This window comes from Pleurodeles waltl, chromosome 12 (genome assembly GCF_031143425.1).
Source record: "Pleurodeles waltl isolate 20211129_DDA chromosome 12, aPleWal1.hap1.20221129, whole genome shotgun sequence".
Lineage (NCBI taxonomy): Eukaryota > Metazoa > Chordata > Amphibia > Caudata > Salamandridae > Pleurodeles > Pleurodeles waltl.
The window spans coordinates 88130119-88152479 of record NC_090451.1 but is presented as its reverse complement, the minus strand read 5'-3'; the positions used below and the strand labels follow the sequence as shown (position 1 = coordinate 88152479).

Sequence of the window (22361 nt, the reverse complement as noted above, 5' to 3'; positions counted from 1 at the left end):
AGGAGAGCTAGAGGACTCGGGTGATGGGCTGCGTGGTCTGGAGTCGGCCAGTGGGCTGGACACTTCCCCTGAGTGGGATCTTTCGTCCCCGGGAGAATATACTGAGGAGGCTGCTTCCTTTCATGCAGTGGTATGGAAGGCAGCTAGTTTTTTGGACCTGCCTTTGCCGGTGGTGGAGGCTAAACAAAACCTTTTAACAGAGGTGTTACATCCGGCCTCAGCTGCGGCGGAGCCTCTTTTGCCATTTAATGACGCTCTGCTGGATCCGGTGTTAGAGGTGTGGAAGAGGCCGGCATCTTCCCCAGCAGTTCACAGAGCCGTGACCAGGAGGTATCGGGCGGCTCCGACTGACCCTGGTTTTCTATCTAGGCACCCTACGCCGGAGAGCTTGGTGGTGCAGGCCTCCTGTTCATCCAAGTCAGCGCCTGGTTCTTTCCCGACGGTGCCTGGGGACAGAGATTGTAAGAAACTAGAGGCGCAGTCCAAGAAGATTTTTTCGTCCTGCAGTCTGGCGTTAAAAGCCACTAATGCAACCTGTTTCCTGGGGAGGTATATTCATGCTCTGATGGATGACATTTCCTCATCGTTTACAGAGCTTCCCCAGGGTCTTTTGGATCTTGCTTCAAATGCCCAGGCTGCTGCGACCCAGATTATCTAGACGGGACTGGATACCACCGACTCGGTAGCCAGAGCAATGGGCACAACTGTGGTGGCAAGGAGACAGGCCTGGCTCCGTAACTCGGGCTTTTCTGCGGATGTACAGTCCACATTGTTGGATCTCCCGTTTGATGGGGACAAACTGTTTGGGGCCAAGGCTGATTCGGCCTTAGAACGTTTTAAGGAAAGCAGGGCCACGGCTAAGTCGTTAGGGCTCCAAGCTCCTTCTGCCACGGCCTCTTCCAGATTTTTCAGGAGGTTTCGTGGATTTGGGCGTGGCTCTTCCTCCTCTTCCTTTCGGGGAAGATATCAGCAACCTGCCTCTTCCCATCCCTATAGATCTTTTAGGGGGAGAGGTAGGGTCCGCACCAGAGGAGCCTCTCAGCAGCACTCTGCCTCTTCCTCATCCTCTGGCGGGGTGCAGCAGGGGAAGCAGCCTTAGGCTTCCACCATTTCCCACTCACTCCTCTCCTGTAGGGGGAAGATTACAGCATTTTCTCACAAAATGGAAGACTGTTACAACGGACACTTGGGTTCTCAGTATTGTGGGAAAAGGCTACACCCTTCCCTTTCGGGAGTTCCCGCCCCTCATCCCGCCCCGCCCTTCTTATTGTTCAGAAGAACACCTCCTGTTGCTAGAACAGGAGGTACAAGTCCTCCTTTCAAAGGGCGCGGTGGAGTTGGTCCCAGAGCAGGAAAGGGGTCGAGGATGTTACTCAAGGTATTTCCTGATTCCCAAGAAGGATGGTCGTTTGAGACCAATTCTGGACCGGAGGATCTTAAATTGGTTCCTCAAGCAGGAAAAGTTCAAGATACTGACCCTAGCACAGGTGCTTTTGGCGTTGAACAAGGAAGACTGGATGGTGTCTGTCGACTTGCAGGATGCTTACTTTCATATCCCGATACTCAAGTCACACAGGAAGTATCTCCGGTTTATGGTGGGATCGCAGCACTATCAGTTTGCGGTCCTTCCGTTTGGTCTTACTTCAGCACCTCGAGTCTTCACGAAGGTGATGTCGGTGGTTGCGGCAGAACTCAGAAGGAAGGGGATAGCAGTATTCCCTTACTTGGACGACTGGTTGATCAAAGCCAAGTCCCCGGAGCTTGTGTCGCATCATCTGCAGTCAACAACCCAGTTGTTGTTCGACCTGGGTTTTTCGGTGAACAAGCCCAAATCTCACCTAGAGCCCTCTCAGCGCCTCTTGTTCATAGGGGCAGTACTGGATACAACATTGGGTCGGGCCTTTCCTCCGCCTCAGCGGATTCAAGATATTCAGGATTTGGTTCCAATGTTTCGAAATGGAGCGGTAGTTCCAGTCCTCAAGGTCCTTCGTCTGCTCGGTCTGTTTGCCTCCTGCATTCTGTTGGTCACGCATGCTCGCTGGCACATGAGGGCTCTTCAGTGGTGCCTCCGAAGGCAGTGGTCTCAACACAAAGGCGATCTAGAGGGTACTGTCAAGATCTCCAGAGATGCTGCTGTGGATTTGAAGTGGTGGATTGCAAGCAACAATCTTTCACAAGGAAAGCCGTTCCAGCAGTCGCCACCAGTGGCCACAGTCATAATGGATGCTTCCACTCTAGGGTGGGGAGCTCATCTGAGGGATCTGGAGATCAAAGGTCTTTGGTCTCCAGAGGAACAGATGTTTCACATCAATCTGTTAGAGTTACGGGCTGTACGTCTGGCTCTCAAGGCCTTCCTCCCTTCCCTTTGTGGTCAGTCGGTACAGGTCCTAACGGACAATACTACCACGATGTGGTACATAAACAAGCAGGGAGGAGTGGGGTCGTACCTTCTCTGCAGAGAAGCTCTTCGACTATGGTCCTGGGCAAAGGACCATCAGATTTGCTTGATAGCAAACCATCTGGCCGGAGTCTTGAACGTGCGTGCGGACAGTCTCAGTCGCCATTTCTCAGCAGACCACGAGTGGCGTCTCCATCCAGATCAAGTCCGTTTAATCTTCCAGAGGTGGGGGTTTCCTCGGGTAGATCTGTTTGCCACTCGAGAGAACGCGCATTGTCTGTTATTCTGCAGCCTCCAGTATCCGATGCAGGGAGCGTTGGGGGACGCGTTTCAAATAACCTGGTGCGGCCAGTTGCTTTACGCGTTTCCTCCCATACCCTTGATTCCTCGAGTGTTGAGGAAGATTCGCCAGGACCGGGCTCTAGTCATCCTAATAGCTCCGGATTGGCCAAGGAGGGTATGGTACTCCGACCTTCTCCAACTCTCAATGTGCCCTCTGCTCCGTCTCCCTTTCAGGGCAGACCTCCTCTCGCAGTCGCAGGGGCAGGTTCTACACCCCAACCTCCAGAGTCTGCACCTACATGCCTGGAGATTGAACGGGGCAACCTGAGTTCCTTCTCTCTCCCACCAGAGGTAGTGGATGTTATATTAGCGGCCAGGCGACACTCCACTAAATCTATCTACGCTAATAGATGGTCTAAATTTGTTGCGTGGTGTGGAGAGAGGCAGATTGATCCTTTGCATGCTCATCTATCGGACGTTTTGTCTTTTGCTCTGTCTCTAGCGCAGAAAGGTTGTGCAGTGGCTACCATTAAGGGTTATTTGTCAGCCTTGTCAGCCTTCATTTATCTTCCAGACCAACCATCTTTATTTAAATCCCCTATTGTTATCAGATTCTTGAAAGGTCTTCTAAATAAATATCCTCCAAAGCCATTCATTATGCCGCAATGGGATTTGTCCTTGGTCCTGACTTTCCTTATGGGGTCCCCTTTTGAACCTATGCATTCTTGCCCCTTAAGGTATTTGGTTTTAAAAACAGTCTTCCTGATAGCTATAACATCAGCAAGGAGAGTGAGTGAGTTGCAGGCCTTATCAGTAAAGCCCCCTTATACAACTTTTTATGGGGAAAGGTGGTGTTGAGGACCAAGGCTGCTTTCCTCCCGAAGGTTGTTTCACCCTTCCATTTGGCTCAGGCAATTACTTTGTCCACGTTCTATCCTCCGCCTCATCCTTCCAAAGAGGAAGAAAGACTGCACCGTCTGGACCCAAAGAGAGCGTTGAGCTTCTTTATTGATAGAACAAAGGATTTCAGGCTGGAGGATCAGCTGTTTATTGGATACGTGGGCAAGAGGAGAGGAAAGGCAGTCCACAAGAGAACACTATCCAGGTGGGTTGTTCTTTGCATTAAAATCTGTTACTCTTTGGCAAAGAAGGATCCTCCTGAGGGCATTAGAGCTCATTCCACCAGAGCTAAGTCGGCCACTTCGGCCTTGGCCAGAGGTGTTCCTGTGGTCGACATCTGCAAGGCCGCAACTTGGTCGTCCCTTCACACTTTTGCAAAACATTACTGTTTGGATTCTGAGGTTAGAAGGGACGGCCATTTTGCACGGTCAGTGCTGCAGGATTTCTTGGTTTGACCATTTAGGCACCCACCGCCAGGCGTGGTACTGCTTTGGGACTCTATTCATTAGGTGAGGAATCCACAGGTAGTTGTATCCATCAGAAGAACGAGTTACTTACCTTCGGTAACGACTTTTCTGGTGGATACATTAGCTACCTGTGGATTCCTCACGGTCCCACCCGCCTCCCCGTTGCCTTTCTGGTCTTGCCAAGTAATCCTTGAGTACGCTCCTCTTGGTCTTTGAGGATGCAATGGGCGTTGTATATATATTATATGTATATATCTTTGTGTATATACTTGATGTGTAGATATATATATTTTTTTAAAAAGAGAGAGTTATATATATATATAAAAGATTTACAGTTATTCATGCAATGTTGTGTATTTTTACAATGTAATGGGATGTTGCCTTGCTCTTTCATTGCATTGCCTGGTTGTTCTCATGCACGTAAAAAATGATTGGTACTGACGTCCGCACGTCGTCGAGGACCTCTTATTGCCTGTATGACGTCAGACGGCGTCGCGTGGGCTAGAGTGACGTCCTCGTCGACGTGCAGAGACTAGTAAGAAGATTTCCGTCGAATGCTGGCGCCATGGGAGTATTCATTAGGTGAGGAATCCACAGGTAGCTAATGTATCCACCAGAAAAGTCGTTACCGAAGGTAAGTAACTCGTTCTTCATGGCCAGACACACTTCGGCAAACATATAGATGAGGCACTACATGGCTTCAAAATATTTACAGCATTCCCGTTGTGGTGCAACAGTTTCACAAATTCTTTGCCCAACTGTGAAGTCCTGGAGCCTTGAAATTCAGAGTAGGATCCTCACAATATGAATCTCAGAAAAGATAATGTAGTTAATACATTCAACCCTACAATTATAAAGAGTAATTCAGGGCTCAGCAACAAAACTACAGAAAGTCTTTGCAAATGAGAAAAGGAGTGTCTCAGGCTTGAAGCCTAAACACCCATAAATGAGACTTCCAACTACTGGAAGGGGGGTTGGGAGCACACTGCCTCATATCGCAGCACAGTTCACCCCTTTGCATCCTGGTAAATGCAGTTCACAGTTAGCGCTTCCTCGAAAATTATCTGTAGTTTATCACCAAAGTTGGTGCAGACATTGCTGTATATCTCTAGACACGTGTTTCTGGGTTTAGCCCTTCATCAGGAGAGAGTGGAGAACAAAGAATAGTATCTGGGGTTGCTGGAAATGCTGCCAAAATCCTTTCAGTTTAAGTACCACTCACAGGCACACAGGTGCATCTCCAAGGCTCGTCAGCACACTGGCTCAAGGGAGCCTTTTAAACAGGAAGGGGGATTGGGAGCACACTGCCTCACATCCCCAGCACAGTTCGCCCCTTTGCATCCTGGTGAATGCAGTTCACAGTTAGCGCTTACTCGAAATTTATCTGTAGTTTTTCACTAAAGTTGGTGCAGACATTGCTGTATATCTCTAGACACGTGTTTCTGGGTTTAGCCCTTCATCAGTAGAGAGTGGAGAACAAAGAAAATGTATCTGGGGTTGCTGGAAATGCTGCCAAAATCCTTTCAGGTTAAGTACCACTCACAGGCACACAGGTGCATCTCCAAGGCTCGTCAGCACACTGGCTCAAGGGAGCCTTTTAAACAGGAAGGGGGGTTGGGAGCACACGGCCTCCCATCCCACCACAGTTCGCCCCTTTGCATCCTGGTAAATGCAGTTCACAGTTAGCGCTTACTTGAAAATTGACTTCTAACTACTGAGTGCAGCTTTGTCTATCCAGTGCAATGGAACCTTTCAGATTTTGCTGTGGAATGGGAGAAGATCACTTCTGAAGGTTGGGTTAACTGTGATAATGCATTATGGACTCACCCTTGAAAGGGCCATGATGACAGTCAATCTTGGGAAATAATCATCATTTGATACTTCCAGCTATTGAAACAGGAAATTCAGAATGCTTCCTCAAAAGAGGAATAGAGAAAGTGCTGCAACATCAGTACAGTCAAGGCTTCAACTTTTTTTTCCTGGTTAGAAAGAGGCAGCTGGAGACACATATTTGATCTTGGAAAGCTAAGCAAGTGTTTATGGCCATAGTGGTTCCAGCTAGTTACGGTTCAGGAGGTCCTCTACTACAAGGAATAGAATTACTGATATCTCTAGATCTCCCAGATGCTTATTGCATATTCCTATTCATCAGAACCATTCGACATCAGCAGTATCTGAGCTACTGGTAGCTGGACAGCAAGAACCTCAAAGCCCTTAATTCGGTGTCAGAACAGCCACAAGAGTCTTCACAAAGTGTTTAGAGCCAGTGGCAGTAGATCTACACAAAATTTGATGTAAAGGTTTTCCTAACCTAGACGACTTGCTTATAAAAGGATCCACAGGCAGAGGCCGCAGACTGAATGACCATCTTTCTAATATTATTCCATCTAATGGAGTTTATCATGACTATACCCAAATTTTCCAACCAACTAACCTGACTTAGCTTGGAGTATGCCTCAACAATCTGCAAGGAAAAAGTTTTTTTGTTCGAGTGGCAAAACTGGTGCTATAGCCGCCACCATTTTGGTACTTCCAATGCTCCAGTGAGGCTGCATAAGTCATTTCTAGGGCTCCTGTCATCCTACGTTCTGCTTATCCCTTATTGCAGACTGCAGATGCGACACATCCAGCAGGAATCAGTCCTTCAGTTGAGCAAAGATGTAGAATAAAGGGATGAAAATGTGCTAGTTATGTACTGCTTAAATATGGTGATGTGGTGGAGAATGTCAAATCTTACAAAAGGTTCGCTGCCTCATAGTAAAACATACAAAAGATGGTTCAATTAAAGGATGGGTGGGCGTAAGTAAGAACTGAGAACCAAAGGAAGATGGCGAGGGACTGAAAATAGTTTTCACTTAAATGTCCTCAATTTTCAGACAATTAGTGTATGCCTTCAAGCATTGGAACATCAAACGTCTTCATCATTCAAGTTCCCCTTCTGTGCAGCTGAAAGTTCATCCAGATCTTCTGTATGAGTAAGAGGGAACAAATTGCCCAAAACAATCACGTTCCTGAACATCATCTGTGGCCTCCATTCTATACAAATTCTACAGCAACTTTACAAGACTGCAGAGAGGTTTAGATAAAAGCATTTTTCCATCCACTTCCAGAATATACAATGCAAACTGGAACACTTCTGTATCTAGTACATTGAATAAAGTTTAAATTAGCTGAACTAGCAACCTCACAGAATAGTGCTATATTAATTGCATCTACCAAAATGCAGCCTCAAATGTGCTTTTGTAAACGTGCATCTGGCTTCAGTGTTCAAATTCAGAGGTCCACTTATCCTCTATCAAAGGATTATCAAATAATTTATGAAAAGCAATTTCAAATGTATTCTCGTTTGTGCTGGCCACCAGTCCCTCAAACATTCAACACAGGTTTTGGACTCCTCACAACACTAACATTTATACCTGTTCTTATGGCAGAATCTAATTTCCTTTCCTATAAAACTTATTGCCTTGACCTCTTTGTGAAAAGGGAGCTGCATGCACTAATGATCGCTTCCTTTGGTTCTCAAAGGATAAGCTAGTAATGCATCCAGATCCAAAGGTTATGGCAAAAGTACCTTCTGACTTCCACTTCAATGAACCAGTGATTCTTTCTGCGTCTCTTCTTTCCGAATTCCTCCTTCAGTGCTGAACACTGTCTGTATTCTCTGGATGTGTGCTGGTACCTTAAACCTTAATTTGACAAAATAAATGACATACGACAAACGGACTAGATTTTTGTGCCTCTGGTAATCCTGGAAGAGACTGTCCTCTCTTTAAGCAGAGACTTTTGAGGTGGCTCTCAGTCAGCATTAGTTTAATCACAAAAAAGACAAACACACCCCAGATATGAAAAATGACACACTCAGCCAGAGGTATTTCTTCAGTGTCAGCCTTTTATGAAGAAATGCCTCTGCTCTGTATCTGTTGGGATGCAACCTGGAAGAGCAGAAATACATTTACCAAGTCTAGTGCCTGAATACAAATGCAGTTGTAGACTCTTTGACGAGACAAGCAGGTCTATGCATTCTTTTTAAACAAGGTAAGCCTTCTACCCTCCTCCTAATGTATAAATTACTGCTAGCTATGTGATGTGTGTAGGAGGCCAAATCATTGAGGCAGCAGATTGGGACCAAGGTGGAGAATCGGACAATGAATTGAAAATAATGGCAGGTTATGTAGTGAGGAGGTGGCCAAAATGTCAGGATTTACCTTCATCTGGAAAAGGATAATAGAGTTTGCATGAAGAATTGTATCGTCTAGAGCAGAGGTCTTCAAACTGGGGGGGCCTCAAGTGATCCTGAGGGGGGGGGCACCAAACTCTGGCCAAAAGAAATATTATACAGATAACATGCCTTTGTTTTAAGCAGAAGCATGTTATTGCAGTTTTAAAAAGGTGACAGTACTTAACTGCAATGTTTAAATAGGTTTAGACCTATTTAAACATTGCCATCTTTCTAAAATAATTGTGGAAAATTCGGAGGGGGTCCCAATGATTTTTATTATTCAACTGGGGGGGGCGCGGCATTAAAAAGTTTGAAGACCACTGGTCTAGAGGGTAAGTTATGAAGGATGACAGACAGTCTCTTCTCAAGTGAGTAAGGGATATACCTTGCACTTGAGCAGCATGCAGGACAGATCCAGACTAAAGCAAGAGTGAGAGAGCAGTACTGCTGGTCAGTAGTAAATAATATGTTTGAGAGCATTGTAAAGGATTGTGTCTCATGTCTGAGCAACAGTAAGAGCTGATCGGTGTCCTGCTTGCGACCTGGTGCAAGTTGAGGATGGACATTGTTGGTCTTTTTGAATTTCAGCAACTCCAAGGAAGACATGCTTCAACAATTTCGAACTAAACAATCCAATAGATTGTGTGTTGTTACTGTCTGTCCCATATGACACAGGAAAATTAAGTCTTGGGAGAGCAGTTCTGGAATGTGGATACTATTCTAGTCCAGGAATGTGAATCTATGAGTTGCTGGAGAAGAAAAAAGGTTACTCACCAATAAGTACAGTTCTCCAGCAATTGTAATTTTCCTAGATTCACAGAACACCCACCCTCCTCTCAGATAAGTCTTACTTCTAGATCCCATTCACTCCTGAGTTTTGAAAATCTGAGCTTGGTGGTTCTTAGGAGGAGATTAATGCTCAATGCTGTCACATCATTGGCTAATGTTTGATGCTTGTCAGTGAGGTGATGGGCTCTCAAATTAACACTGTCCTTTTTGCTTTTTGACAGTGTTTATTATTGACTTAAAGTACAGTGATACCCTACAAGCAGAGCTGACTGATAGCCAAAAATCAAAGGGAAGCCATTAGCAGATAACTGAATATATATATAAGACAACAAAAGTTGCTGAACTTAGTTCTTGTCCCCATTATCCTGCCAGTGCTCAAATATTTTTGTGGCCTCAAATTCTGTGTGACAAAATTTGACATGCCCATCCCTCAAAATCTTCAGACGAGCAGGCTCTTGGAGAAATATCTGATCGTCGACCACCTTTAAAGGATCAATCAGTTGGTGCCATGTCAGCGTCTCTCCATTGTGGACTTGCAAAAGTCTGAGTGCACACAGAAAGTTACTGAACTCATGTCAGCGGCTGGGCCTTTGAAAAAATTGCCGATGTAAATCATCAGAGGTCAGGGCGCGCCTCATCTGTTTCGAAGTTGGGCCGCCGTATTGGAAGGCGATAGGCCCTTTGTATTTGACAATCCATATCTCAGTCAGATAGCTCGGGAAAGCCTTGCCAAATATGTGAATTATGAATTGACGAGGGTCATCCCCTTATCTGCCCTCCAGGATTTCAAACTCCCTTAAGTTGTTCCATCTTTGATGATTCTCTAAATCTTCAATTTTGACTTGTAACTGTGTGAGCCATCCCTTGTGGGCTCGGATCGACTGAACAGAGGCTGACACCACTTCTTCTGTGTCAGCCACTCGCTGCTGAAGATCCAAAACCTGTTTTGTAAGGGCAGGGACATTACCAGTCATTTCAGCGACAGACTGCTGAAGCTGTGGGCTGTCACTCCTCACCTGGGCATAGTGTTCCTGTGCCTCAGCACACTGTACCTACATAAGTTGAATGATGGCGGCCAGAGTTGGTTCTGAAGTGGTAGAGAGAGCAAATAATAAAAGCTAGCCCCCCCCTCCCCCTCCCTCTGTGACTGATGGCCTGGCAAACACTCCTCTAGACGAGCACCCAGTCTTATCAGGAGGCAGGATAGATGGAGAAACACTGGGTTCCTCCAGAGGACAAGACATATTCAGATGATGGTCATCTGGGGGCGTAGAAGATTTAGAGTCCGGCTTTTCCTTAACCCATTGTTGCAGAGGGCAAACTAAACTGGGGGAGGGGGGGGTGCTGCACAAGTTTATTCTTTTTAACCATGACCCACTTCGTGCCCCCAGAGGCCCTCAGATCAGGAGATTCCTTGATTGTAGCAGAATGAGGTGGCCGGAGAGATGGTGCAGGACCACGTGGCTCAAACAGAAAGAATTCCGTACTGTGGCTCTCGTTGTTATTATTTGGAGGATCCAGCTCCCCTCTGTCATAGCAACTTATCATTAGCTAATGCCACTAAGGGATGCACAGCTATTACACCGGATAGAGCCCCCTACGATATTGCCAATGGTTCGCGGTGGTGTGGTACATGCATGATTCGCCCTCACCGCCCCCCACCCCGGTGGCGGTGGCACCTAAACCACTGTCCTTAGCAGGAGCTTGAGCTTGAGCATGAACTAGGCCAACAACAGAAGTATCATCAGAATGGCCAGAAGACAACAAATTATCAGCAGACAAGGAAGAAACCAAGTTACCTGTAGGCTGCATCCTCGTGGCAGCCTCTTCCACTGAAGATAAATTGTTGCATCGTGTGGACGATTGAATGACAACTGGGCTGGTTGACACGGTGAACGCCAACAGGAAAATGCTAGCAGCAGGCGCAGGTGCAGCGTAAAGTGATGATCCGCAGTGGCTGCCAGTAGCAGGAGTGCTTCTGCCGCTGAGTTCGAGCTACTACGAAGGTATGTGGCCCGTGACAAAAAGCCCTCTAGCAGTATCACATGCTTGCGCTGCTGCTGTGTATAACTGTATCCTTGCCATGCATCCTTGCTGTGTTCTCAGCGTCTCTAGTGTCTCAGGAGATCAGGCTGCCACTTGCTACTCGTCTGGAGGCAAAGGCTGCAAAAAAGAAGAAGATTGTAGCAGTCAAATCAGTCACTAAGGTAGCAGCAGGAATACCTGCAATGGTAACCATAGCCGCACCATTGTAGCAGCAACATGGACCCATGGAGTTGAGGAGCACACACAAAGCAAGTCAGTTCATGCCCTAAGGTAATTATAACTTGTGTAGTAAACTGGTCTGGTGTGTGGTGAGCACCTATGGTGTTATCACCTTATACCAGGTATCCCCTATTAGTGAAGTGTAGGCAGTGTCTAGGAAGCCAGGGCCCTCTGGAGGTAGCTGTGGATGAGCAACCAAGACTTATCTAGGAGACATGCAAAACTTATACCACCACGGTCACACAGCACTTACACACATGAAAGAATCACACAGTGTTACAAAAATAAAGGTACTTTATTATAGTAACACAAATACTGTATTACTGAATAGACTGTACTCCAATATTAGGTACGTAAATACACTATTAATGTAAATTTTAGAAGTCAGTGATTAGTATAGAAAGCAATAGCAAATAGTAAAAACTATAGCAAATAGTGAAGGCCACGGGGGAGACCAAACCATATACTAAGTAAGTGGAATGTAAAAAAACAGTCCCCCACCCTAAGAAAGTGGAATCAGTAGAGGGGAGCTGAAGGAACTAGGAACCCCAAAAGGTAAGTATCATGGTGCCCCCCAGCAACCATGAGAGAAGAGGTAAGTACCTGGTTGTCCCCAAAACCAACAGGAGGACTTTAGAAAAGGACTGTGCAAGACACAGACAAGACTAGAAGAAACCAAAGGTGGATCCTGACAGAAGAGGACATGCAAAGAAAGTGGGCCAAGTCCAGTTCACGTTGGAGTGTTTGGCTGCGGCAGTAACCACTATCCACTCTTCAGGACCAGGTCGATGAAGAAAGTCAGCAGTGCAGCACAGGAGCAGAAGAGAAGTTCCAGAAATGTTGCAAGTGATGTCCCATGTCTGCGGTCGTGCTGCAGTCAGTTAGTGGTGCTGGAAAACCACCCGCGAGCCTTGGAAAATGCAAGATTCAGAGAAGAAGGTTTTACAAGGCGGAAGAGAACGAGCAAGTCGAGGTGACTTGATCCAAGGAGGGGAGTCTGAGGTGACCCGCAGCAGCTGAGAGAGTCACAAGAAGAGGAGGCACCCCCACAGGCGACCCATGGGTAGCAGACACAGGAGTTGCAGTGAGGCCCACTCAGCATGCCTGGAGAAGTGTCCCACGTCGCTGGAGCAGCAGACAGGAGACTGTGCGTTGCAGGCAGAAGTGCTAGGGTCGGGGCTACACAGAGCCTGAAGATCCCTTGGAGGAGGAACAAAGAAGCCTTGGTAGCTGCAGGAGTTGCGGTGCACAGAGGTACTGTCCTGCAAGGAGAGGCAGGGGCTTACCGTTTCCCAAGTTCAACAGCTGGTAGAGAGGACCAAGGGGACCATCTCAGATCACCACCTGTGATGCAGGATCCATGCAGTTCCGGAGGACTGAGGATCTTCGCAGCCAGTCGTCGTCGTCGTAGTTGGGGCCTGCGGACGTAAGTATCTCGTTCTCCCTAAGCCCACCAAAAGGACTTCAGAAAAGGCTAATGCAAGACCCAGACAAGACTGCAAGAAACCAGAGGTGGATCCTGAAAGAGGAAGACATGGAAAGGAAGGCAACCAACTCCAGTTCACGTTTGAGTGTCCGGTGGTGGCAGGAGCCACTACCCACCTGTCTGTGGATGCAGGACCAGGTCGATGAAGCACTGGAGCAGCTGAAGAGTTCCTGGAGTGATGCAGTCGGTTTTCCACGCTGGAAGAAGGATTGCAGTTTGTCAGTGGTGTGGTAGAACCACAAACAAGCCTTGGCAAAGACAAATGTTGTTGGAGAAGAAATGGGGGGGCTGCCAGGGACCAGCAAGATGCATTAGGACTCAACCCACAGAGGGCAGTCCCGGGTAACCCTCAGCAGTGAGGAGAGTCACAGCAAGAGGAGGCAGCTCCCACAGGCAATCCACAGCCAGCAAGCACAGGAGTCGCAGTGGGTCCTGTGCAGCACACCTTGGAAGGAGTCCCACGTTGCAGGAGAAGCGCGCAGAGGGCTGTGCGTTGCAGGGAAGAGTGCTGGGGTCTGGGGCTACACGGAGCCTGAAGATCCCTTGGAGAAGATGCCAACAAGCCTTGGTAGTTGCAAGAGAGGCGATGCACGGGGGTACTGTCCTGCATGGAGACGCAAGGATTTACCATCTCCAAAGTTGGACAGCTGGTAGAAAGGACCAAGGGGACCATTCCAGAACACCACCCGTGATGCAAGATCCATGCAGCCGGTCGTCGTTGCAGTTGGTGCCTGCTGATGTAGGGGAGTGACTTCTTCACTCCAAGAGAGATTCCTTCTTGCTTCTTGTGCGGGCTGAAGACTCGCCACCCTCAAAGGATGCACTGCCAGGGAAATGTCGCAGTTTCTGGAAGGAGCCGGAGAAACAATGATTCAGAGCGGAGTCGTCGCTGGAGTTGCAGATTGTCGGTTCCTTGAGGGTCCATTTGCAGTCCCGGTGGCCAGAAGATGAAGTAAACGATGCAGAGGTGTCCTACTGGAATCTTGCACATCGAATCTGAGGACCCACCCAAGGGGCAGACCCTAAATAGCCCAGGAAGGGGGATTGGTCACCTAGTAGGGTGACCACCTATCACGAGGGGGCTGTGATGTCAACTTCCTGTTTTTTGGTGGTGGCCATCTTGGGGGTAATTCCAGTCAGCAGTCTAGATGCTGACCGGTGTTTACAGGATGATTGGGCCCTCTGTATTTTTATCAAGGGCAACGCAGCCGCACCCGACTGGGGCCGGGGGCAGGAAACTCTGCCCCTCTCAAGCAAAATTCTGTCTGTTCAACGTAGTCCCCACAAGCGCTTTATACCTTAGCTGAAAGACAGAAGTGTAAGGGACATGCTCAGGCTGCCCCTGATAAACTAGATGGAGAGTTGCTATAACAGTGATTGGGCACCTGGATTGATGCCCCGCACTGATAAATTTAATACTCAACATGACTGGTTAAGGAGCTGCGATGGGAAAGAGGACGCTAGCACCAAACATAAAACTGAAATAGAAGACATGATTGTCCACCAAAACTTAGATTGTTTATTCATCACCGAGACCTGGGCCAAAGAAGATTCGGGCCCCAAAATTATAGTGGCTTCCACTCCCGGCTACAAGTTCTTCAGACTTGATAGAACTGCAGGTAGGAGAGGTGGGTCTAGCTATTATTTTTAAGTCAATATATTGTTGTCATGAGGAAGCTATAAATGTTACACCAACAATCTGTGAGAGCGTCTACTTTAAGTTTCATCTGAAAAATATTGTGCTCTTTGAGGACCTGATGATTTATCAACCTCCTGGTCCAAAATCCATTTTCTTTCAGCACTGGCCTGCTGTCATCGAGCCCATCACCATGGCCTCCAAATGTTTTGTCTTGGGAGATTTCAATATTCATCTTGAGGATACTCGGGTCCCCCACACTAGTGAGTTCCTGAACCTCATGGTGAATCTTGATTGGGAACTCAAGGATACCTCATCCACTCACCAGGCTGGCCATCTATTGGATGGGATATTTTCTAGATATGATAATTGTGTTTTTTGGAGAATAGGGCCCTTGAATGGACAGACCACCATCTTCTTACTTTTAGGCTGACAAAGCCTTTGTCACCATCCCATTCTTCCACCCCTTTAATGCCCATCAGACACTGGAATAGAATAAAGGAACAGAAACTTAGTCCGGCACTGACCCTAGGCTGGGAAACAGCTAAGGAACTTCCTCTGTCGGCTGTTGATAGATTTAACTTTGGGGTCAAAATGGCTATTGACCATCTGGCACCTCTAAGAATACCTCACCTCCTGGTCGAGAAAAAAGCTGGTTCTCCCTGGTACACCAAAGACCTTAAGAGCCTACAAAGAACATACCGTCAACAGGAATGTAGGTGGAAATTAAATCCTAACCCAAAGGAAAAAAAGAAGCCTCAAGCTGATCAATAAAGAAGCGATAAATAAAGCTAAAACCGAGTTCTACTCACGTAAAATAAAGGAAGCTAAGAACATCCCTAGAGAACTATTTAGAGTGGTACGCTCTCTTACAATTCCAACTGCCTCTCCAGAACTGGAAAACTCTCAAGATTTTTGTAATAAGGTTGCTAATTTCTTTGAAAACAAAGTTACTCAAATTCAAGCCAGCTTTGCTCAATCTTTTCGCGGGCACCTGACCCCTACAAACACTTAAATAGTTCAGTTAGCAGTGACTCTCCCATTCTTACTGATTTCCAGCCTCTTCGGATGGAGAGGATAAAAGAGCTTCTGATGAGTATTAAGTCAGGTTCCCCCATTGACCCCTGCCCTCAACACGTATTGCAGATTGCTCTGGAGTTGGTGTCATCGGCCCTTGTGCCGGTGTATCAGGAGACCCTGAATATAGGAGAACTTCCCCCTTCATGAAAGGAAGCGATTGTTGTTCCTTTGAAGAAGAAACCTGGTGGAGAGCCGAACGATCTTACAAATCTTCAGCCCATGGCCCTGCTATCCTTCAGGACAATTTTTTTTTTAAAGCACCTTAATACGGAATTAGCCCAATTCTTACAAGACTCAGGCTGCCTGTAAGCTGCAGTGATTTCAGAGCTCCCCCATACCAGTTACCATGTGGAGTCCATCAGGGCTCTTCCCTCAGTCCTACTTTGTTTAATATTTATGTTGCCCTGTTAGCCAGACTTATCCGGTCATTTGGCTTTTTAGCCACCTCCTAGGCGGATGATACTTAGTTGATTATTCCCATCCATAAGGACTGGGAGGAAGCAGCAGGCAGATTCTATCGCTGGATGAGTGAGATTAATAACTGGATGGGCTTTAACTGGCTCAAAATGAATGGCGACAAAACGGCGATCCTTCTCTTTGGTGCTTGTAGGAATCTGTGGAGTTCATGCTGGTGGTCACCATTTTGTGGCGACCTGCCTGTCCCCATCGCCTCCACCAGAAATTTAGGGACTATGTTTGACAACTCTTGGTCCTTCAAGTCCCAAGTAAATTCCACCACCAAAGCAGGCTTTTGGATTCTTAAAACCCTGAAGAAAATTTTCCCTTATCTTCAGAATCCCCCCCCCCCCCGGGCCTCTGCTCGACAAATAACCCCAAAACGTCCTCTGCACAACAAGATCTTGGGCACACTTTTTTTGAGAAGATTTGTCAAACAGTGCCATCAGTATATCTGTCTATTTGTCAAACAGTGTTTATCTATCTATCGCTCTCTCTCTCTCTCTCTCTCTCTCTCTCATATATATATATATATATATATATACACACAACTCCACTGGTCTTCAAACAGTGACGCACTCTGGCTGCTGGTGCAGATAGAGGGTTAAGACCAAAACATATTGTTTAAAGTTCGCATCCGGACCCCAATTTTCCTTCAATGGCGAGGCCGCATCGGCACCAACAGTTTTCACTCACAAACACTCACCAATGTTTATTGCTAAGGTTGTTAACTCTGTTTGAAGTTGCGCCATTGAAGGAAAATTCAGTGGCAATTGGGGTCCGGATGCGAACTTTAAACAATATGTTAAGAACTGTGCATAGCTGGCACTTTAAGTCACGCTACAAATTGAAAAACGAATTAATAACAAATGAAATAATCTCTGAGTCTGGGGAATTATGTGAATAATATTTGTATTGGCACGAAGCACCACAAATAATGAACACTAAGAGATATTAATTTATCTACTACTGAATGAAAGAGCAAAAATCGTGCCAAAAACGCTAAAATGAAGTCAGCAGGCTCAGGTGTGAATCAGTGACTTAACTACCAATCCCAGAATCCAGTATAAAAGCCCTTAATGTGAAGATGGTGGGCTAGCAGCAGACAAAACCACTTGAAAAAGACAGATTGTTGAAACGCGTTGTGGAGTCTGATGGAATTCTAAATTGCACGTTAATAAAGATGTTGGATGACTTAGCCTCCAGGAGTGCAGTGCTCTTTTGTTGTTCGATATATATATATATATATATATATATATATATATATATATATATATATATATATATATATATATATAAAAACCTAGGGGCGTTTGCCACTAGGTAGTTATAGTTAGGACCTAGTTTCTATAGTAAAAGCATTTTTTAATTGCCTATATTTGTGGCGCCGCTGACAAATCTTCTATAAAAAAAAATTAACATTCGTTTGAGCTGCTGTCTGACAGTTTTGGGGTGATCCATCAAGCAGGGGCCGAGAAAAAAGGGGGGTCCCAAAACCATTTTCCCCCATTCAATTTTCCATAGAGATTTTGAACAGCGATAGCGCCCGAACCACTGGACAGAATTATTCAAAATTTGCCAGAAAGGTAGCTCTTGGTGCAGAAAACAACCTTTTTGTTATTTGGTGTAAATCCGTCAGTACCTTTATAGTGATTAAAGAAAAAACAAATTTGTATATGTAGGGCTGCGAAGGCTTTGCAAACCCTCCTGATCTCGTGCTGAGATCTGATTGGCTGCCAACACTTCAACAAGGAAGTGTTGGCAGCATGTTGGGCAGCCGAGTCCCTGAAGAGAAAAAAAGTAAAAAAACTTGAAAAGGGGCCCGGGTATGGACACCCTGGCCTCTTCGCTCTGGTGCTGGGGTCCCAGAGGAACTCCCCAGGGCTTAGAAAGCATTTTTTAAACATTTTCAGCACAGATGATACTTGCAGTGACAGGAGAATCAAGAGCAACAAACTGATAACGTTTGAAGTATTTCCTTATGTTTATTTTGTGAAAGATGTCTGAGTGCCTTTAAAAACGATGGCGCTTTGTTCCACTTTTTGTGAACTGACCAAGACCTTGTTGGGCGATACGTGTGAGCGTGAATAAATCTCTCTAAACAGCATCTCTGAGTGCGGGCAGATTTGTTGATTCCTTGGTGAATACCCCCAATGTTCTACTCTGACATGGAGCACTGAATACTGTCACACACCCAAGGTGTCTGAAATGTTACAGAAATACATTTCGAAAGGCACTTGAAACTTTGATTCTAAGTTTTTTTTTTTTATAATTAAAAAAAAAAACTAAGGTAAGGCAATCAGTCTCAACATGTCAATGTAATTTTAACCATCTGGCACCTCCTTAGGGCCACAGTTCAAGGGTGTAGCTGTCAATAATGCAACTTGTGAAGGGGCCCAGGAATGTCAGGGACTTTGCACTTAAAAGTGGCTCTTTTTCACTACCCACCTGGGGAATTTGGGTCCATTTCCCTTGCTTGTACTAAGGCCTTGGCAACTTTCCTTCTCTACTGCTACAAAGGATATATGCTGTGCATAAACAGGTTAGAATTCACAGTGGCCTAACTAGCGAGGATAGACTTCCAGTTCTTTATTAAAATATTGTTCGGTCAAAAGCTAGAGGATGAAGTGGTACATCACTAATTTTAGGATACACATCTAGGCCAGATGTATCAAAGGCTTTTACCCATTCTGTGTCTATGGGAAAATGTGTTCGTACATATGGCCCCTAATCCCAAAAACATATGTCTTACAATGTACCCAGATTGTCCATTAACTTTCCAATTAATGACTGATAATAGTGAAATAGTAGCCCTAATGGCTCTTAATCAGCCTTGTTGCTAATTTATAAAACACAGAAGTAGCTTAACTGCTAGACTATATATCAGCGTCATCCATTTTCTAATATGGTTCTGAATACTATCTCACCGAATGTTTTAAATCTCTATCAAAAGAATATAATTTATTTACCAAATTCTATTTTATATAAAATTAGAACAATGATTATTGAAGTAATTTAAAATAATATTTGATTGATTAATCAATATACAGAAAGCCAATCCAATACCCACATTTTGGGTTTGGTGGACAATTAGGACATAAATGAATGTTAAGCGGAGCACAGACTATGGAGCATATTTACCAGCCCCTTGCGCCACATTAGCACTGCCATAGCGTAATTTTATTTTAGGCTAAGGAAGTGCGAAGGTGGCTTTTCTGTCGCTCCATATTTACAAAGTGGCACAATGCTTGTATTGTGCCACTTTGCAACCTCTTGCACCACATTATGCCTGCATCAGCCATGTGTGTGCAAGGAGGGGCGTTCCGGCGCAGGGAGGACAAAAAATGGTAAAGTGAAATTTACATTTCACTGCACCATTTTGTCTGTCATTTTTAACGCCTGCTCAGAGCAGGCGTTAAAATGACGCACCCATTATATTCAATGGGCTTTACTGTGCTTTGCTGTACTAATATCAAAATGTTTGACGCTAATCTAGCAAAGCGTCAACATTTCTTATGCTTTCGTGCTAAAGACGGCCATGGTGCCTGTATTGTAAATACTGCTCAACCATGGTGTTGTTAGGTGCCTGTAGGGGAGCGCAAGAAAAGTGGTGCATCATCTATGACCAGCCAATTTTTTGCAAATATGCCCCAACGTCTTTTCAGAAGAAATAAACCACCATCTATGGACCAGATGAGAATCTAGAAAATGTGTGTTTTTGTTGTAAGACCTGAAAATATGTTGGCCTTTTGGTAGCCTCAGCATAGAATATTGCCAGCTTTAGGCATTCAACTGACCTCAGGAATGAAAATAGTTGTCATCTATATACCTGTTTTGACACAATCTCACTTTATTCTTACTTGAACACTAGCCCTCATTGGTGCATTAATTTTATTGATAACTACCTTCACTTTATTATTTCTTACTACAGTAAAGTTTGATTACATCATGGACTGCTTGTTTGCACTTGTGCAGGTACTATCACTTTAATTTGACTAGGAGCAAGACATTTATGTTTATATTCATAAAAAATAGAAGTGTTGTATTTTGCATAGTAAAGGTACACAGGTGATTGCTACTGACTAATCCTGCTATATTGTATCGCTTTTATTATTAAAATGTGTATCTGGTGGAATAGTTTGCAAAATAAAAAATGGCACAGCACTTAAAAGCATCCCTGGGTATATGTGCCAGTCAGCCTTCTGTTCAGTAATTGCGTGTGTAGAACATCTGTTATCAACACCCCAATATGGATCATTTTTCTTTCAGTGGATGTTTCCATTGTCCATTGGTTTAAGATATACATTGATAGTTTCATTGTTTATAGAGCATGCCAAAGCTCATCTGGATCCACATCTCCATATTAAAAACTCATAAAGCACTTGCTAAAATTATATTCAATTATGCTTTTATAAATGATCTGATTGAGACAGAATACACATCCCAATATGCAAATGCCAAATTTACTTTTCCCAAATATGTTCACCATTATCAAATCTACAATTGGATGTTTCCTTTCTTACCATAGGTGACTTCTGAGGAGTTCTTGAATTATTACAGTGGGGTGAGTGCCTCTATCGACAATGACGGGTACTTCGTAGTCATGATGAAGAACGAATGGAAGCTTTAGACCTCTCATCCTCAGTTTTGTCCAGGTTCCACTATGACAATGAGAAAAACTTCAGTTGGTTGCAGGACGCCAGTTAACGTTCTGCCCACATGCCATATGAGCATGCATATTTTTTTTGTTTTTTATTTATGAATCAACTTTGTTTTTTTTTAATTATATTAGCAATTGTCTTGGTGTCGTGGTGACTTACTGACCAAAGGTTTGTGACATAACATCAGGATACATGTTCTGATGTCATATATATTACTTGAAATGAATATGTTTCTTCAAAGGCTTCTCTTTACAGTTGCTACGAAGCAAACAGAAATGATCATTTTCCACATTTTGGGAGGTGTTCCCTCTGAGTGCTGGGACAAAGTCTTAAATTGATTTCTTTGGTTGCTTGGCACAAAGTCTAATATTGTGACGTGCCTTGCTTCTGCTGTTTGAAAACATGGTGTATATACATAGGCTCTGCCTCTTTGCCCAAAGATGTGCATTTTCAATGCATGTTTTACTATAGGTCATCATCATCAGAGATGCCTTAAAATTCACTACCTACTTCTATATAAATTTTGAGTCTGCGGTCTTAGAATAGAGCCATTAATAAAGATTTTGGGGCTAAACATTTAGGAAATAAAGTCAAGTAAAATCTCTTGATTCCTGTTGGATGCAGAGAAGCTGCTATCATTTGGATTAGGACATCCATAATATACAATGGTAATTCTGTCTCCCACAGTCTTGTCGATAGCGGGCTAATTCATCCACCTAAAACTAATGTTCCTTTTAAATTTTAATAGCTTCACAAATTTTATTCAGATGACCCGTCAAATTATATAAATCAACGTGTGATGTATACTTTTAGACAACAGAAAATGGATTCTCTCTCTGGACTGAAGATAAGTGTTAAAGAATCTTTTTTTTCCCAATAAGACATTTTAGAAGATCAGCAGTCATCAATACAGTTTGGGATCTCGTAAAAGACAAACCGTGTGAATCCCTAAGCCATAGGGCAACTGAATGTTCAGTTTTGTCCATTGAACATTCCTTGGACATTCAGCAATCTTTGTTTGCCGGTTGGGTAAGCTTAACAGCTGCACCTGTCAATTGTCTTTTTCTCCCTTCCTGGAAATAAAATTGTGGCACAGTGATGACATCCAAAATGAATGAGGGTTTCACTAGTAGTTAGTGTGAACTGCACCTGGGAATAAAGGGTAGAGTAATGAAATCAAAATACATTTACCCTAGCTTTCCTACTTGTCTCACAATTTATCTAGTTAGAATTAAAACGTCTACTTCTTTCTATGTCCTGCAAGCACCAGATTATTCCAGTAGCGAGAATTGCTAATAATTTGTTAAGGAGCTGTATCCAGGTTGTTTTTATGGCATAGGGTTTGTCTATGTCAACTCAGTTCATGTTAACACTTTAAGAAATGTGAACATACAACTTATATGTTTACCTGTGTATAGAATTCAAAATTGTACATGTATTTTTAACTGTATGCTAATTAAAAAAAAAAAAAACCATACTATTAACCAAACTGCGTTATCTTCTTTCATCGCAATTGTGGTAAAGCACTGGCATACCCCAAAAATATGGAACATAGTAGGCACATTTCTCCATTCATCTATGGGGAGAAAACTGTACAGTTTGAATAGGCAAAATTGGATTTAGGAGACAGATGGCGGCTGGCAAAGAATCCAGTAATAGAAGGGAAGGGCCGTTGGAGTTTGTGGCTGAGTACCATTCCTTGCTGCTTCCCTATATGAAATG

General features: G+C 44.6%; 1 protein-coding gene across 2 annotated transcripts in view; it reads left to right on the top strand.

Moving 5' to 3' along the window:
- The window catches only part of LOC138267797 (calcyphosin-like protein), a 91716-nt gene extending 69619 nt beyond the window's left edge, over nt 1-22097 (top strand). For both annotated transcript variants that reach the window (XM_069217003.1, XM_069217004.1), the window contains exon 5: nt 20507-22097. In XM_069217003.1, coding sequence (XP_069073104.1) covers nt 20507-20608 — 102 coding nt within the window. In that variant the 3' untranslated portion in view covers nt 20609-22097. The remainder of the gene's footprint in view (nt 1-20506) is intronic.
- Nucleotides 22098-22361: the final 264 nt, after the last annotated feature.